Genomic DNA, 16,959 nt, shown 5'->3' on the forward strand with positions numbered 1-16,959 from the left:
TTTTTTATGTCATCTCATTCTAATTTATCCTCCCACCAACACAGGGGGGATAATAAGTGCACAGATGAGATAGAGGGGGGAAATGGCCAAAAACAGGCGAAAAGAGAAACATCGAATCTCAATTACACCACAAACGACCGTCTCGGTTCAATGTAACTAACTCAGAAATTCGCCGATAAAGACATATCGCCCCTCTTAGTAGATTCGATGGACTTGATTGAGTAAGGTGTGATTTTTGTTGGATAACACAACAGTCTATGGTATGACATAGCATAATCACATTCAAGTGAAAAAAAAACTACAGGACGACTAGATCTTGGGTATCTTCTAGAGGATACGAATCCAATTAAATGTTCAACCCAGAAGCCCGCCAACGCCATGCTGATGAGATAAAGAATAAAAACTCCCCTAGTGAACTCCCTAGATATGAAGTTAGCATTGAGCGACAGGGTCAAAACGAAGAAACGGATCGGAAGCACCTACAAATAAGTAAGCCAGCTCTCGGGTTCCCAGTCTAGAGATATTCTTGGAGGCCTTCTCGTCCAAAGCTCCTTCAATTAGCTCTCGTTTCTTATCCTGAAGTTCAAGGATGCGGTCTTCAACGGTGTTCTGCACGAGAATCCGATGAATTTGTACCTCTCGCACCTGTCCAATTCGATGCGCGCGGTCGATTGCTTGCTCCTCGATGTATGGATTCCAGAATGGGTCGAAGAGAATAACCTGTGATGCGGCAACGAGGTTCAAGCCAGAGTTGCCCGCTTTCAACGAGACCAGCATAATCCTGCAATCGGGGTTATCGGTGAAATCCAGCACTGCTGAATTTCGGTCTCCTGGCTTCATGCTACCATCATACCGCCGATATCCCCAGCCCTGACGCACAATTGGAACTTCGAGCAAGTCAAGCAAAGACGTGAACTGGCTGAAAATGATTGTCTTCTCCTCGCCCTCCTGGACACCCCGCAGAATCTCCATGACTTTTTCAATCTTAGCGCTCGACACCCAAGTCTTCTCTAGTCGACGAAGGTACTTGCGTTTCGATTTCTGATTCTTCGAGGCTTCTTTCTTGAGTTCGGCAAGGGTTTGCTTAGCCTTGGCCATTTTACCTTTCCCCTTGCGCCTGGACCTCTTGGAAGAGCTGTCCTCGCCCTCCTCATCATTGACAATAAATCGAGTTAGGCTGTCGCCGTCATCGCTATCATCACTCTCGTCTTGCTCTTCTGCAGACTTGGCGGGTTCTTCTTCAACTGGGTCATGGGAGTGGTCAGGGTCGTGGACCTTTCTAAACGACACATGATCGGTAATCTTCTTCGGGTCCACTTTGCCACGGCAATTAGGACACTTGACTTCCACGGCACCGTCGTGACCCTGCCTCAGAGCCAATGACGGATCGGAAATCCTTGAGAAGCATTCTGCACAGGTGCTATGCCCGCAAGGGAAGAAGATGATTGGGTTTTCAACGGCATCCATGCAGATGGGACATTCGAGATCATCATTGTTGCTTCTCAAGCGGATCACAACATCCTGATCGAATTCTTTCGCGTTCGCAATCAGATCCAACTCGTCTGTGTTCGCGTTGAGCTTGACGCTAAAGTCGGTTATTAAATGGGGATGGCAGCACGCCTGTCGCAGCCGAAGGAGTAGGACTAGAATATTGGAGTAGTTTCGTCCCACGGTTCCAGCCTCGAGGTACTTGTTGAACTGAAGTTGAGTTCGAGCCTCGAGCGAACTGTATAACTCTAATTCATCTTCACTGAACACAGCGTGCACTTTTTCTGAGATCCTTTGTGGGAGTTGTAAAATTGGTTTCCCATCAATCTTGGAGTCTTTAGTTCGCCGCAAGAGGACTGCCTTCAGAAGTACCTGGAGCTGTCTCATTGCTTTGCGCTGTGCACTAACACTGGACCCCTTGAGGGGCCGTGTGAAATCGTGATTAAACCGCTCCAGGTTGCTGTAAGGCTTGATGCGGAGAAATCTCAATAGTGAGTGCAACTCTTCGACATTGTTCATCATGGGAGTTCCGCTCATACACCAGCGATAGGTGGCATTAAGACGACAACAGGCGAGGGCAGCTTTTGTGTTACGGTTCTTGATACACTGTGCTTCATCAATGATCACACGATACCACTTGCTGGACGGTCCAAGACACGGTAAAGATTTGGCAATTTCCTTCGACAGGGTTTGTTCGTTCGCACCAGACGACTGTAGCTCATCGTATTTTTCCCGACGCTTGAGTTCGGAAGACAAGGTTCCAAAAGTTGTCAGAACCACATCATAGTTCTTCAGGTCCCTAAAGCTTACGGCTCGCTTTTCGCCGTGCAAAACATAGACCGAGAGTTGGTAACGGCCAGGCTTTAAAAATCTTCCTATCTCTCGCTTCCACTGCTGCATCAGCGCGACAGGGGCAATGATCAAAGTCGGTTTCCGTTCCTCGTCCGTAGAGGGTCTGGATACCATGAGAGCAATGGCTTGTATTGTCTTCCCCAGGCCCATATCATCAGCGAGTATACCGCCTTTTTGCTCCTGCTCCTCCATCGATTTCATCCATGCCAGTCCAAGCTTTTGGTGCTCCAACAACGTGAATTTGAGGGCCTCAGGAGTCCCCTCACGGTTTTCTGTAGAAATATCCGAATCGGGTCTAATAGTCTCCAGAAGTTGTTTGATCTCTTCATTAACCTTTTTAGGATCAGCTCCGTAGTAATCACTCACCCACTCCGGCAACTTGTTCATGTCGTAGCCGGTGGGACCTGGATAAAGAGGAACCGAGCTATCGTAGGGCGAGAAGGGATTAGGGTAATTTCCGAAGATGGACTTCCCCGCATGCTCAAGCAGCTCCTTCCCAGCACTGAGCCTTGCCATGGTATTCTGCAATACATGTGGGCCGTATGCAGGACCAGGTCCACCGATGCCACTCGGACCAGGCATTGACTCCAGATAAGGATACATATTGGAATAAGGTCGCTGTTGCGGAAAGCTGTCTTGCAATGGGTAACGCGAACCGCCGATGGAATGCTGCGACATGAAAGGGCGCTTAGAGGACGGACCGATGAGAAGCTCGAAATCCTGAGCTGAGATTTCGGCAATATCGCTATCATCGCTGTCAGGTATGAGGGCCGGTTGGAGGCGCTGAGGCCCCAGCCGATTTGTCTCAGGCAACGGAGGCGGTACGAATGGTGAACGATAAAGATCTGTGGGCTGTATGGCCCCAGGCATTGATCGATTGACATCGGGAAATGGTATTCCATTTTTAACCCTAGGAGCGGGGGAAGGCAAAGAAAACCCAGAGTAGTGAGTAGACGAAGTGCTTCTGGCGGAAGCTGGTCGGGGCGACTCTTGCAAGCCTTCCAGTCTACGAGCATACTCTTCGTCGAGGCGTTCCTGTTCCTTGCGCTTCTCGAGCCATTGTTCAGCTTTTCGCTGTTCGTCTTGGAGCTCGAGGATATCATTACTGTCCAAGCCCAGCACTTTTCGAAGTTCATCAATGCTGTCGTCAAAGCCATCATCCTGCCCCTGCCCCTGAAGACTACGAACAGGCAATGAGATCGGGCTAGAGGAAGGCTTCTTTGTTGCGACCCGCTTTGAGGGTAACTCCAGATCATCGGTCCAGTCTGTTTCGACACCATCATCATGGGCATGATTACGATCATCGTCTTCCTCTCGCCCACGCTTTCGAATGGTCAACGGCCCTAAAGGTTGAAATGACTCCGCTAGCTTCCTCGCCGACTGAAATGGCTGCGACGGGGGAGACATGGTGGACTGATCCGGTCGTAAACCTCTGGGAGAGTTTTCCGGGCTAGAACCAGAGCTTCCATCTAACTGCGCTCGATACAAAAATGAGTTTTCCGGACCCTGGTGGGGAGCAAAGCGACTATGTGGCGGGCTCTTTGTGGCAGTACCGCGTAGTTCTGCCAGTCGCGTTTCTAATGTTTTGATGGCATCTAAAATCTCTTGCTTTTCAGCAACGGCATTTGGCCGTTGTTCCTCTAGGCTTTGTAGAATAACATGGTTTAGCTGAAGATCTTCCAGGAGATCTTCTATAGACGCGTCAGTTGGGGAAGCCATGATGGATAAATCCAAGTTGAGAATGTGCTTGTGAGCTTAGCGCCCAAAGCTGCCACTTCCACACAAAGGCGTTCAGGCTTCGAGATCAGGGGCAATACACAGCTCTGCGATGTACATGAGCTAACTTGAGGTCCGACATTAAAAACCGAAGAATGTAAGATGTGGGAATTAGTGATCGCTGGAGAAGATGATGTGTAGATTGACGATCGCGCTTGGCAGCGGAAAGTGGATGCTAATTCTGACGGAACAGGGCGTAAAAGAATGAAAAAGAAAAAGAAGAAAAAAAAAGGAGGAAAGGAAAGGGGACGGGCAACTACGCCGGCAGAGGCCAGAAACACAGGAGGATAAAATAGTGAATGAATAGTAAGAAGCTGCTGCCTGCACTGCAATGTTGACTGGTGGAGGTGCCTGTTGGTCAGTAGTAGTTGTAGTTTACATTACCAGTGGCAATTAACTCAGCTCGAGATTTTTTTTCTTTCCTACTTTCTACTTCCCCCTGCACTCTCCCCCCTCTTCTGGATCTATCACATTATCGCATATACTTGCACACATATACCATTGGCAGAAGTTATTGTCAGGCTTGAACTATTAATATCGCCCTTTTCTTTTCTTTTTTTTTATTATTATTATTGTTTCTGATACCGTTCCGGAGGATCTATTTGCTTTTCTTTGATATATTACATTTGAAGAGATCCATAGTCGTATCTATATACTCATAACCCAAAATTACTGTCCGATTGTAATTTCTCAGAGCTTCACTTCGGGAGGCTATATCTGAAGTAGTCTTCACCACCAGTGAAGGTGTGTATATGCACCAGAAGCTACTATTGTTTGTTGTTGGGAACTTATCTCGAGTCCCGTCGCGTTGATAGTCTTCCCAATTAGGCAAAATTAAACATGCAGGTACCCCATATGCTACTATTCAATATCCGGCACTTTCTGATACCAGCCAGAACTATTGACATCATGTATAGTGCTATGGATCATAGGTTGAATGGGAAAAATGACCTATCACCGACTGGCAAAGTAGTTGATGATATCTGTTCCACTACCAATCTATATCTATATATTTTAGTTGAGTCTAAGTGTATTCCCTGTCTCTTCTGTTTTCTCTTTCCCGTGAAATAAATGACGATGCTTTTGTTTTTTTTTTTTCAATGGCTATGCTAAAATAGCCAACAATCACAGAGCATGTTGTGGTTCTTTTGTGCTGTCAACAGTGTTATCGTTTCAAAAAAAATCAAGAACTTTGTGGAGAGTCTAGACTACTAGTAGTTATATGGAAAACGCATAATCATCCCCCGTCATCCTCAGGCCCATCCTCCGACCGCTATCGTTGTATCGTAATTCGAGACCTTGCATAACGAACCCAACATGTTGGGAGGGACCACAGCCATAACGGTTGTCCAGCCCCAACCATTCATTTATTTCACGCTTACAGGTCGGCATCATCCTCGTCGGGCAAAGGTTGGTTGGCAGCAGCCTCCATCTCCTCCTGGTACTTCTGAAGAACGGTGTGGTCGACCGTCACCTCGGGGGGAGCAAGAGCAGGGGCAGCAACGAATTCCTAAATGCTATCTTAGCAGGCGACAACAGTGGACCGCGGAAAGACAACTTACCAGCTGGGGGTTGCCGACCAGCTTCCGGGCAAGCCAGAGGAAGGGCTTCTCGAAGTTGTAGTTCGACTTCGCGGAGATATCGTAGTACTGGAGGTTCTTCTTGCGGTGGAAGGTGATGGTCTTGGCCTTCACCTTACGCTCCTTAACATCGACCTTGTTGCCGCACAGCACGATGGGGATACTCTCGCAGACACGGACAAGGTCACCTAGAAGTTGGGTTATCTACTGAATTCATATGCTGTGTAGGCGACGAAAGAACTTACGGTGCCAGTTGGGGACGTTCTTGTAGGTGATACGGGAGGTAACATCAAACATGATGATACCGCACTGGCCGTTGATATAGTATCCATCTCTCAGACCACCGAACTTCTCCTGACCGGCAGTATCCCACACATCGAACTGGATGGTTCCCAGGTTCTACCACAATCGTTAGTCGCCTGAATATAGGATGGCGGTATAGCCCAAAGCGGGGTCCCGGGCGGGGCATACGGTGGTGAAAGTGAGAGGGTGCACTTCGACACCGAGAGTTGCGATATACTTCTTCTCGAACTCGCCAGTAAGGTGGCGCTTGACGAAAGTGGTCTGTAAGGAAAAATGTCAGTGATAACGTCTCACTATCGGGTTGAGAGATCTGACGATGGCGGCGGAGAGGGGAGGATAAAGAGTGGTAATAGAGGGGCCTTCTATGCCGGAAGATAGCGACCACGAGATATAGACTAGAGATATGGAGGCCCTCTTTAATGAGGAAGAAAATAGATCCAACTTGCCTTTCCAGTACCACCGTCACCGACAAGGACAAGCTTAAAGGTTGGTGGGGCAGCAGCATGGTGATGTTTATGTGAGAAGAAAATGTGAAAATAAATCACAAAAACGATAAGGTCCCGGAAGAAGGTGATGCGTGTCAAAAGTCGACAAACGGTTGCGACTGATGATAGATGAAGGGACGCGGTGTGTACGGTGAAGAGAGGGTTTTTTAGCACAGGGAGGGAACAAAGTGAAAGGCGAATCTGGTGATGGAATTTTTGCCCTGAGTCGGTCACCAAGTTTTAAGTCACGTGTCACAGCCTCAGGCACGCATGCCCCGCAGGATTGCGGTAACTGCACCGCTATCGATCACTTTTACCAAAACAATCATACTAATATGGGGGAAAAATGCTACATCAGGGCTCTCAACCATGATGTTTTCCATACATGTTTTCAGGTCATCAGTGACCCTAATTAGTAGCTCCTCTGCGATATCTTCTTGCTTGTCCCATTAAATAACTCTAGTCATTAAAAACCATATCGCATGCCTCGTCAAATACAATGGCCTTTGTCTTCAAATCACAAAGGAACGAGATGACAACCCAATAAACCACGACCACCCCAGCCCCGTCGTGGCACAAGCTCCAAGTCCAGTTCTGTGGCATCGCCCCCGTCTTGACGGAGAACTTTGACGATTAAAGTACGCTGAAAGAATGGAAGTCAGTCAGTCATTCGTAAAACTGGTTCTTTGCCTAAAGCGACAAACCGCCCCTAGAAACAAGTGAAACGAAGAGCAAAGGAGTAAAGGCTTACCCCTTCATTTTGTTGGACCGATTCGGCCACTTTCGAAAGACGCTCATGGTTAATCCAATTAATGGCCCCAAAGCTGCGTATCTTGTCTCCCGCTTTCAGGCCAGCCTGATCCGCAGGACTTGCCGGTGCGACACTGTTTACTCTCGCGAATGGTGGTCCAAGCATCGCGGCATCCGACGAAGAATTGCCAGTCAAATTTGATTGTGTTCCATTAGGCCCATTTATATTACTGACAGAAGATGTGTCGCTTTGCGCGCGTTGGAGGTTCGAGAAATGATCGTGAATACCTTTCTCGAGATATTTCATAACCTCTTTGTGGTCATAGCGGAGTCGAATGATTTTCGCGCGTATTGTGCGGACTGCCTTAGGCTTAGCGACAGTTTGAATAAAGGAGAAACGTTCTTACTCTGGGCAACATCGATATCGGCCCGTGGGAAGTCGTCGAATGTTGTCAGCGATGAATTCATGTTAACTCCATGCTGCGAAAGACCCAAATGATTAGATATGTGCTTGAGGGTAGTAACCATCTGTCCACTCACAGAAGTAAGCACACTGCTTAGCGCTGAAAGTTCCTCTTCAATACGTTCCTTTTCCTGCATCAATTCGACCATGGAGAGCTTGGCCGGATCGCGGTCAGACCCTCCGGTCGTCGTAGGACCGGAGGCCACTGTCGGAGCATGAATATTGTCGTCCATATGTATTCCCATCCTAAGATAAAACCAAGGAAAACTTAGACATCGCTGCCGCCGTTGGGATAGAAGGCTAAGAAGAGTTGAGTTGTCTGTGACAGTGGTAATAAGGTGGTGGTGGTAGCTTGGTGGGTCTTTGTTCTGGAAGATCTGGGGGAGTTTCGAATCTTGGCGCATGACCTTTTAAAGACCCCGTCTTATGTTGCTTATTTAATGGCCGCAATGAGAAGCAGACATCGATCGATTTGAACGATTTGAACGATTTAACATAGGGATAATCTGATTTTGGTGGATATGCTCGGATTATGCCAGATTTAGTCAATTTTGATAGTAACCTAGCTTGCTATATGTACAGTTCATTTGATAGGTTATACTACGAACATTGAAGTAGGTCGTACCTACCTATGCTTGCGCTGTTCATGGTCAGTCGCATGTAGGTTCTGTAGGAAGGTGAAGCTTATCCTCCTTCCGTCTTGGTCTGTTTAGCCTTAATGTACTTCGTATGGGCCATAGCTTCCTTTTATAGCATGCACCTTATCGTCTTCTGCCCCACGAGCTTCACGTATTCTTACTACTGAAGGGATGGGCCTGTGTTCTTCGCCGTGGGCTGCCCCATTCTATAAATAATTGTCATTCTATCCATCGCTATGCAACGGCTCAAAGAAGAGGTGGCTGAAAAGCGCCACCTGGTCATGGGAGACTTGGAATTAGAGGCTAAGCACAGGAATTCAACTGATTCACATGCGTCAGAAGAGCATACCCCAAGCTTCCTATCGTTTAGACGTTGGGTGAACAGCTTTAGGGCAAAAAAGAGCTACCGCCCCTGTCAGCGTCTAAGATACGTGAAGGGCTGGTCGGATACTACGCAGACATGCTGCGATAATACTAATGCATTGCCCTGCGGAGGAGGACAGGATCTGCAGTGGGAATGTCTCTCCGGTCACTCATCCAATCTGGAGACTATCAAGACGAGTACCTTGAGCGTTGCCAGTCAAAGTGTAGCGAGATCGAGGGGAACCACTCAGAGTACGAATCGGAGTGTCGGCTCAGAGCTACGTGGGTCTATAGAGAGCCTAAGACCAGCATTGAGCTTTACGATCGACGAAGAAGCACAAAACCGGGCTGTTAAGCGACGTAAAGTTCTTCGAGAGATTATTACCACTGAATCTGACTATGTATTTGGGTTGAAAGCCCTTATCAATGTATTGCTTTCATTGGCTTCATGAGTTAGCTTCGAATCTGACTGGTTGATCATCCCAGGTACTTTTCCTCTTCTCCACAAGACCAGAGATCTATCACAACCTCCATCAGATTCGCGAACTACACGAAGACCTTCTGGCACGGATCCGCAAGGTGACACCGATGTCTATCCTTGCTGCGGAAGAATATGACAGATTGGTACCCCATGGCGTACATGAGCGCTTCAATCCTACTGATTTAAGTCTGAGAGCACTTCGAAATAGATCTATTAGAATATGTCACTTCAAGAAATCTGTACTTTCGCGCTTTAAAGAACTTGCAGCAGAAGCGAATGAAGCCCTGGAAGTTGCGGTTGAGATTGGGAAACTAGTACGTTGCCGGAGCCTGTTTGATTGGCAGTGCTGATACCCGGTTCTGCAGTCAAAGTCCTTTTCAACATATATGGATTTCTGTAGAAATTATGAGCAGCTTACGGAGGACGTGGATATTCTACGTCGATCAGTGCCGAACTGGTCGGTTTTGGAGAATGGTATCGAAGCTTTGTCGAAGTCGGTAGCGTCGATTGAGAACCAGGCCCTCGAACATAACAAATCAATGCTGTTGCATGACCTCCTCATCAAGGTTAGGATTAATAGTTCAAAAAGATGTGCAGCTAAATACTGATGAAGCCTCAGCCGATCCAACGCCTTTGCAAGTATCCATTACTGCTGCAAGAGTTACTAAAGTGGACCTATATCCAGGATGACCCGACTGCCCATGACGGGATTCACGAAGCATTGGAGGGCGTTCGTACGATGATCAATCAAATCAACAAGGCGCCGGGTAATCCTGTCAATAAAGGAATGGTTCAAAGGACCCTCTTGTTACAAGAGATGCTAGGGCTCCCCAGGCTGGTAAGTAACTGGACTGATATGAATCTAGAAGCTTGCGTACGAGCGGAATTTGATCGGGTTCCAGGTTGCTCTTCATCACATTTACAAACAATTGGGACCCATGACGCTTTGCGGAGTGCTCCATACCACATATCAGACTTCGACATGCCTTGCAGGTGACTATATGGTCTGTGTCTTGTTCAAGAGCCACTTTTTGCTAGCCAAAATCAACAACGACGGTCGCAGCTTAGGGGTGGTCGCGTGTTTGTATGTCTGCGATGCGAAGATCGATACCCTGAGGAACGGAAAGGGTAAGAATGCTCTCTTTCTTTCCCTTTCTGTCTCCTCCCTATGCTAAGTCGCAGAATAGGCCTCTGCTGTCATGGGTGTTTTTTCTCATGGAAATTGGCCTTTCAATATCAAAATAACAAATATGAGCTTGTTTTGAGTGCCTCATCCGCGTACGAAGAAAAGCAATGGAAAACCGAGTTTCTCAAGTCGGCCGCAATTTCAGCTGATATGCAAAGGCCGGTGTCCTCGGAGCTGCGAGGATATTCCTTTTTGACCTTAGACTTGGCCCCTCTGGATCAAGTGTTGAGTTCCGAGCCTTCATTCTCTCGTACAGCCTCTGTCCACTCGGTAGCAATTTCGCGCGTGGAGTCCGACCTGCAGCATGTAGTGATCAAGAGAACGCACTGCCCAAACAAGCAAGGACAGATTACCCGTCATATAGACGGCGAATTCGAGCGACCAAAATTATCGCTTCCAGAGTCACCAATAATACTGACAACTCGAAGACAAGACCGAATAAGACTGGAAAGAATTATCTCTTCAGTGTATACTCGGGAATGCCTCCCATACCCTGGCATGAGCTTAGCAAAAGGTGACATTCTCTTTCGGCCCAGCACAATTATGAGGCACTTTACTGTCCGTCCTGGGGTCTACAGACGTTCAAGTTCCGTGAACCTTCCTCGAAGCCAGTCTGTCGTTGAGAAACCTTACTCTACCAGCGAAGCTACCCAGCGAAAATGGTCCAACGACAGTGATAAAGATGAAGCTTTACATGCCAAATGGGGGTTTGACGATGAGAAGCACGTCGGCAGTCCTCCGAAATCCAGCATGGGAACCATAAGACGCAGTAAGACATTAAGGCTAAGGAACCACCCAAGGTCATCTTGCGGCCTTAACCACCAGAAGACAGACAAGGGAGACGGAAGTTGTGAGCGCGCCGAGAGTCCATTGAAAACATCGATCCGAATCATGTTTAATTCCATGTCATTAAGGCGGCCAAAGAGGAGCCCAGGCTTACGCGTGAGTGTTAGTGGTGGATAATGATGCAATGGGCATGGAGAGAATCTGCGATATTGCGTCAGGGGTTGAGGGTCCAAGTGCTTCTATGTCGGAAAGGAAGGTGTCTATTTGTTTCGTATCGATTCGCTGAGACAGTGGGGGAAGAGAGTGGGCTGAGAAATGCGGTGGTTGGCGAGGCAATTGGTATCAGATAATAAGCAAATCTCCCCACCGAGCATTTGTTGAATGCATCATCGACACATACTAAGTGAGTAATATGCAGGTTGCTTTGTCGTCAAGGCAAGAAAAAGCGGAGCCTATCGTAAGTCATTTCATGTCGTCTCTCACAGGGTATGACGTCGGAGGGGTTGCTCGTCGACCATCAAATACGTAGCACACGACCTTATTTAGAGACCGCACCAACCCTCTTCAAGAGTGGCATAGAATAGCAGATTCATTTTCAAAGAACAATTGTCTCCTACTCTCATCGCTCTATTCTACTTATCTTGAGATCCTCCTCATACGTGACAGTCATTAACATCCTGAACTTTCCATCCCGCCGAACCACCGAGTGACGTCATCATATACTACCTCACCTCACACGACAGCTCATTGACCTCCCACTGCTTTCCAACTTTCAATCCTCCCTCTTTTTTTTACCTCCAAACCGAAAGCTAAAGCGTCAATTACTCTCATACTACTACAAATCAATCCTCCAACCACACCAAGATGCCTCGTGCCAACGAACCTACCGCCAAGGTCTTCTACAAGGGAGCTGCTGAGGACTTCATCGTCTTCGTCGACGACATCCAGGTTCTCAACAACTGGCGCAAGGACCGCTCAATCCCACTGGCCGATGTGGTAAACGGCTTTAAGATCTTTGTCACTCACAGGTAGGCTCCTCCCTTCTACCTTCTCGCCCCTGTCCCCAGAACAATTGCATCCTAACATCCGCCTACTAGGCACGGTGCTCAAGGCATCATGGACGGCGCTAGCAAGGGTATTCTGGACACCGAGTTCGGTACATCGAACGAGGATGAGTGCATCCAGAAGATCCTAGAGAATGGTGAATACCAGTCTTCTGTGGTATGTTTTCCCCCTCCCCTCCACTTCCTCTATGGAAGATGCTAACTGTTACTCCTAGACGAGGGAACGCCAGGATGATACCAATGTTGCTAACGGCCCCGTTGGCATTGGCCGGTAGTTTTTTAATTTAGTGGAGCTAAGCATGTTTTTATGAGCCATGGATTGTGCTGATTTTGGGGGTGTTTTCTTGAAATTTTATTGTATCTTAGGATAGGATGTATGGGATTATGCTTGCATAAATGATGGCATCAATGAACTAACTCCACTGAGTGGATTTTATTTATGTTTGGTGTCCCTTCCGTGTGGGTTCCTCGTTGTAGCGTCGTACATGAGACTAAAGTACGTAGGTGGTATTGTTCATGTAATTCCTGGGTAATACTTAGATCCTTGTATATAGTTACATTGGATGGGTATTCTTCTTGGCTTCTCGTCGACTATTCACCCATTTCCCCAATTCGTTCCATACGGCCTGTTTCTCAGCCATGCTCATCCCGGCTGCCAGTCCACTAGTAGTGGTAGCCACAAACACCGGCGCCCCGTTCCACCCCTCACTCCGACCCATGTTCTCCGACCCGTCTTGCCATCCGTAGCGGAATTCTTCCTTCCGGATCGCTCGACCCTTACGTACTCGCCATACGGCCTCCCAGATACTCTTTCCAACAAGACAAACGGCTTCTGGCCGTTGATTGGCTACTTTCTCTTCTAGTACGGGCACGCCAGCATCCATCTCCGCCTTGCTGAGCATGCTGGCGTCGCGGGTCGGACGCTCTACAATATTGGTGTTTCCGATATTATATAATTCCGGCAGCCGGTAGGTATCAGAGGGAGGGTGGCGAATCGTCGTTATCCCAGACCAATGGAGGAGCTTCCAATATAGGTTCGAGGGGTGGGCGTAGATGTACCCCGTGGCACCGGTCATGATACCCGGGTTGACGCCTACCAGGAGAAGGGTGAGATTCGATGGGATGGTATCGCGGAGGAGCGAGACGGGGGAAGACGCTGGTGTACTCTTACGAGAAGAGGGCTGACGGCGAGCGCGAGAACGACCTGGTGTACTTGGCTCCGTGGCGGGCGACGGGGACGGTGAGGCGAGGGAAGCCGGCGATGATGATGATGCGGAGCGAGAACGGGTTATCCGTTTGGGGAGGTTGAAGACGGCGGTTGAGACGGCTTTCTTTCTTCGTTTGGAGTTCGAGTCATTGTCGTTGCTGGATGATTGGTCGTTGGACTCTGATTCAGACGTCCTTTTGCATAATGTGTCTTGTCTTGAAGGAATATTCTTGGACGTGTGGAAGTATTGGTTTAATCTGCCGTTGAAGCTGGTCTTCTTGTTAACGGGGACGTCTTCAGCATCATCTGTGGGAAGGGCTGTTTCGACGCGGAAATCCTCGTTGATGAGGGTGGTGGAAGCTGGAGGCGACATTCCGCTTCGAGGTGATTATGGGAGCTTTGACTGGTATTAGTGGTATGTGGTATCAGTTCGCAGGCAACTTTGGAGGAAGTCAAATCTAGAAAATATTTAGAAGCCTTTATATCATTATTAGCTGTTGGATAGTTAGTGCGATATTCTATTTTCTTCCCTTGAAGATCGAGCGCAGGAGAAAAGGTAGGTAGTACCTACAGGCGACTACTAAGGTATGGGAGAGCGATGATCGGCCAGTCATATTGTTGATGCCACAGTCACGTGCAGAAATTCCCCATCAGGTTAGGGTGGCAAGGCATCAAGGCACCGAGGTTGTCACTTTCCATTCGGCCAAGTTAGTTTCCAAGTGGTCAACCCATTTGTCTAAAAGTTTCTGCTCTGAATTGTTCGATATCTAAAGATCGCACTAGTATATATAGGTAGTATATATGTATGTACATGAGCCAAGATACTACATCCACTGAAGTCGCCAATCCGGCTATTATCCATCGCTTTAGTATGTACTGTGCCCAATTAATAGTCACTGGCTTGGAGCAGCTGCTTTGGAGTCTAAGAGTTTGCGCTCCATGGGCTTGGCCTTGATCATTTGGTTTGATGATCGTGGTGATAATGCCTCCATTTCGGTTTTTTTGTTCGGGGTCTTCTTCTGTGCCTCACTATCGGTGGTTCAATTATGGTCGAGGGCAATTGCGCAGGGGGCAGAAGGGTCGGACTGAAACTAGACAAGGCCATCGCTGGCTACTCGTATCTTATCTTGAAGAACCGGGGGTGAACGCCGATAACCACCCAAATAGTCATTAATTATGTCGTCTCACGTCATTAGGTCGTAATTCAAGCGCTATACACGCATCGTTATACTTTGAGGGAATTTCGTTTAGGTAAGGTCCAAGGTACCGCGCAGACAACCTATATCTTTGTTAGACATGCCATCTCTGTGATTCAAGCTTCTTGCAAATATACGAACCTCGCCTTCGGAATAAGCCCAGAAGTATACACCTATTCCGACAAGGTAATATATGGCGGGATCAGTTCCCTGGTATAGGAGCATAGAAAGTAGAGCGCTCAGAGGATATAGGATCAGACGGAATTCGATACTGCGATGTGGTAACGTCCCGGCAAAGTATTTCAGTGGCCATTCCCATGCGAGACCAAGCAGTCCCATAAGCAGGTTGAGGATTTGTAACACTGGTATCGGTTTTACTGCTCCGTTGAGGTTCTTCGTCATGAAATCCCAGAACACTTTCGGCCAGATGAAGCCTTCGATGGCACTGCCTACTTGATCTGTGTATCGGCGAAACGCATTAGCTTGCCTCTATCCGACAGGGGAGAGCCAACATACATGCTGCGGCCGTGAGGATTATCAAGCGGGCCCAGTGGTTTTTGATAAGCCTTCCCATGGCAATCCAAATCTTCCTCCGCAACCACGCAGAGTGAGAGCTGTGACGCTTTCGTCCAGCGAAAGGAGTTTGACTTAAAGAGTCGATAGAATTGCTGACACCTCACAAGCAAGGGAATTGGGGTCGGCGTGGCCAGCTATCCTCGTCATCGATGGTATCAATTGAAGTCGCGTGCAGTGTAAGACCCAGTGATAACATGGCAAGTGAAGTCGTATAAAGTTGATTGTTGCTCTGCGAACAGGTCGGATCTGAATGTGATAGTCGTAGATAAAGTTAAGATTAAATGATAAATCACATCACAAAATATCAATGCGAGCAGGATCGAGCGCAATCCTTCGTGGAGTCCCGAGAGTCATGTCCATGGAAGCGGTATGAATGGTAGATGGAGGGGGGATTGAGAAGGAATACATAGCTTCCCGGCGCCTAAAGAGGGACACCACATGATCTCGATTGCCCCATCAACAGATCCGTATGCGCGCATGAAATCCCATCGTACAGTGATGTGATACGCGGACTCGTTTCAAGAACCGCTCAAGACCGAGAGCCAATTGGAAGCATTATGCCGCTTCAGAAGGTACATACTCGGGAATCCCCTCTTGGGTTCTTCACGGGGATCGAGCTCTGGACGCTCTTGATTGGACTTGAGAAAGTAGAGACGTTGTGACATCCAAGTTCAATCCCAGCATATTCACTATTGAAAACCCTGGTTGGGCGCTATGCCGATGCGTAAAGCAATGGTTTCTAGCAAATCAGAAGGAAGAACTGGTGAGATGGGAGGTGTTCAGCACATTAGCGCCGCGACGGTGCGTGACAGTGGAGCGCAACCTGCAGGAGATTGACGGGAACAGACTTTAGTCGCCGATACTTGTGCCACTCCCACATTCTGATTGACCGCACAAGCCCCATGCTAACAATTAGGGCTTGGTCATTGCTCTTGGACCAGGAAGATTTTGTGAAGACCCACGAAGCGGGGAACAGTATCCTGGTTGCTGCTGGTATTTCCATGCCTGATGGCTGTTCTGCCTCGGCGGTAACTGATGCTACACAGCCATACCTGCACAGGCACTCATATCCATTCAATGTTGTCCTATAATCCAAATACAACACACTTCTGAGAAGAATTAAGGGAAAAGAAGACATAGTTCGAAGGATTTCAAGGCGATTAATCGAGGCGCAGATAATCATTGGTCTCACCGTCTTTTCTGTATCACCGCCAGCCACTGCGCTAGATCACCAACTAGTCTTGAATTATGAATGTTTACTACCGAGTCGGCCACACTCGCTATGGGGGTAGATGTGACGAGCTGTCCATCATGCAGAGCCGAGCAGTCCAAGATCCTCGTCCGCATCATCTCGGACACGGATATCTTGGGCTCTCCTGACGCCAAGGCCCAACCGTCGGTGGAAATCAGAATATGCACGGAGATGGTTGCCACTTTGGACTAGTTCTTTGAATGCTGGGAAGCGATTGAAAGAGCTATATTTGGCAGCGACCTCAGTTCGATAAATTCCTGCGATGGATGGGGTTGCTACTCGGCTAGGCCGTGCGACGGGAAGCGCGCTTGCAGAGCGTCTCTCATAGGGCAACCTCAAAATGAGTGGCAGGATCTCCACACTCAAGGAAGCAAATCACCTGGTGGCATGAGTATAAGAAAAATCGTAAGTTAGCTACAGTGATGCCAAGGCCGCACTCGTCTCCAATCATTCTCGACTTATGCTAGAGCCACATGGTTTTCACTAGGATATGAGAAGATCAGAAGAATTTTG

At 48.1% G+C, this 16,959-nt stretch overlaps 5 protein-coding genes across 5 annotated transcripts; 2 read left to right on the top strand and 3 right to left on the bottom strand.

The window, feature by feature from the left end:
• Positions 1-408: 408 nt before the first annotated feature.
• Positions 409-4,059, bottom strand: ABOM_001369 (putative SWI/SNF family DNA-dependent ATPase Ris1; the record flags this gene model as incomplete). The annotated part of the gene is made up of 2 exons (XM_022528499.1): positions 409-420; positions 484-4,059. 2 exons carry the CDS (start codon positions 4,057-4,059, stop codon positions 409-411), a joined length of 3,588 nt encoding a protein of 1,195 aa, XP_022393704.1.
• A 1,435-nt stretch (positions 4,060-5,494) lies between these two features.
• On the bottom strand, positions 5,495-7,930 carry ABOM_001370 (putative gtp-binding nuclear protein gsp1 ran protein; the record flags this gene model as incomplete). Its single annotated transcript, XM_022528500.1, has 10 exons — positions 5,495-5,626; positions 5,679-5,884; positions 5,942-6,095; positions 6,168-6,260; positions 6,315-6,361; positions 6,442-6,603; positions 7,034-7,127; positions 7,236-7,594; positions 7,642-7,714; positions 7,775-7,930. 10 exons carry the CDS (start codon positions 7,928-7,930, stop codon positions 5,495-5,497), a joined length of 1,476 nt encoding a protein of 491 aa, XP_022393785.1.
• Positions 7,931-8,571: 641 nt separating this feature from the next.
• On the top strand, positions 8,572-11,328 carry ABOM_001371 (putative Rho guanyl nucleotide exchange factor; the record flags this gene model as incomplete). Its single annotated transcript, XM_022528501.1, has 6 exons — positions 8,572-9,126; positions 9,185-9,493; positions 9,545-9,745; positions 9,799-10,017; positions 10,046-10,307; positions 10,367-11,328. 6 exons carry the CDS (start codon positions 8,572-8,574, stop codon positions 11,326-11,328), a joined length of 2,508 nt encoding a protein of 835 aa, XP_022393786.1.
• Positions 11,329-12,015: 687 nt separating this feature from the next.
• On the top strand, positions 12,016-12,490 carry ABOM_001372 (SBDS family protein; the record flags this gene model as incomplete). Its single annotated transcript, XM_022528502.1, has 3 exons — positions 12,016-12,179; positions 12,249-12,372; positions 12,431-12,490. The coding sequence occupies 3 exons, from the start codon at positions 12,016-12,018 to the stop codon at positions 12,488-12,490; spliced, it is 348 nt and encodes a 115-aa protein (XP_022393784.1).
• A 279-nt stretch (positions 12,491-12,769) lies between these two features.
• ABOM_001373 (mismatch-specific DNA-glycosylase) lies at positions 12,770-15,192 on the bottom strand (the record flags this gene model as incomplete). Its single annotated transcript, XM_022528503.1, has 4 exons — positions 12,770-13,799; positions 14,611-14,633; positions 14,760-15,076; positions 15,135-15,192. The coding sequence occupies 4 exons, from the start codon at positions 15,190-15,192 to the stop codon at positions 12,770-12,772; spliced, it is 1,428 nt and encodes a 475-aa protein (XP_022393771.1).
• Positions 15,193-16,959: the final 1,767 nt, after the last annotated feature.

This window comes from Aspergillus bombycis (assembly GCF_001792695.1).
Source record: "Aspergillus bombycis strain NRRL26010 chromosome Unknown contig00005, whole genome shotgun sequence".
NCBI classification, from domain to species: domain Eukaryota; kingdom Fungi; phylum Ascomycota; class Eurotiomycetes; order Eurotiales; family Aspergillaceae; genus Aspergillus; species Aspergillus bombycis.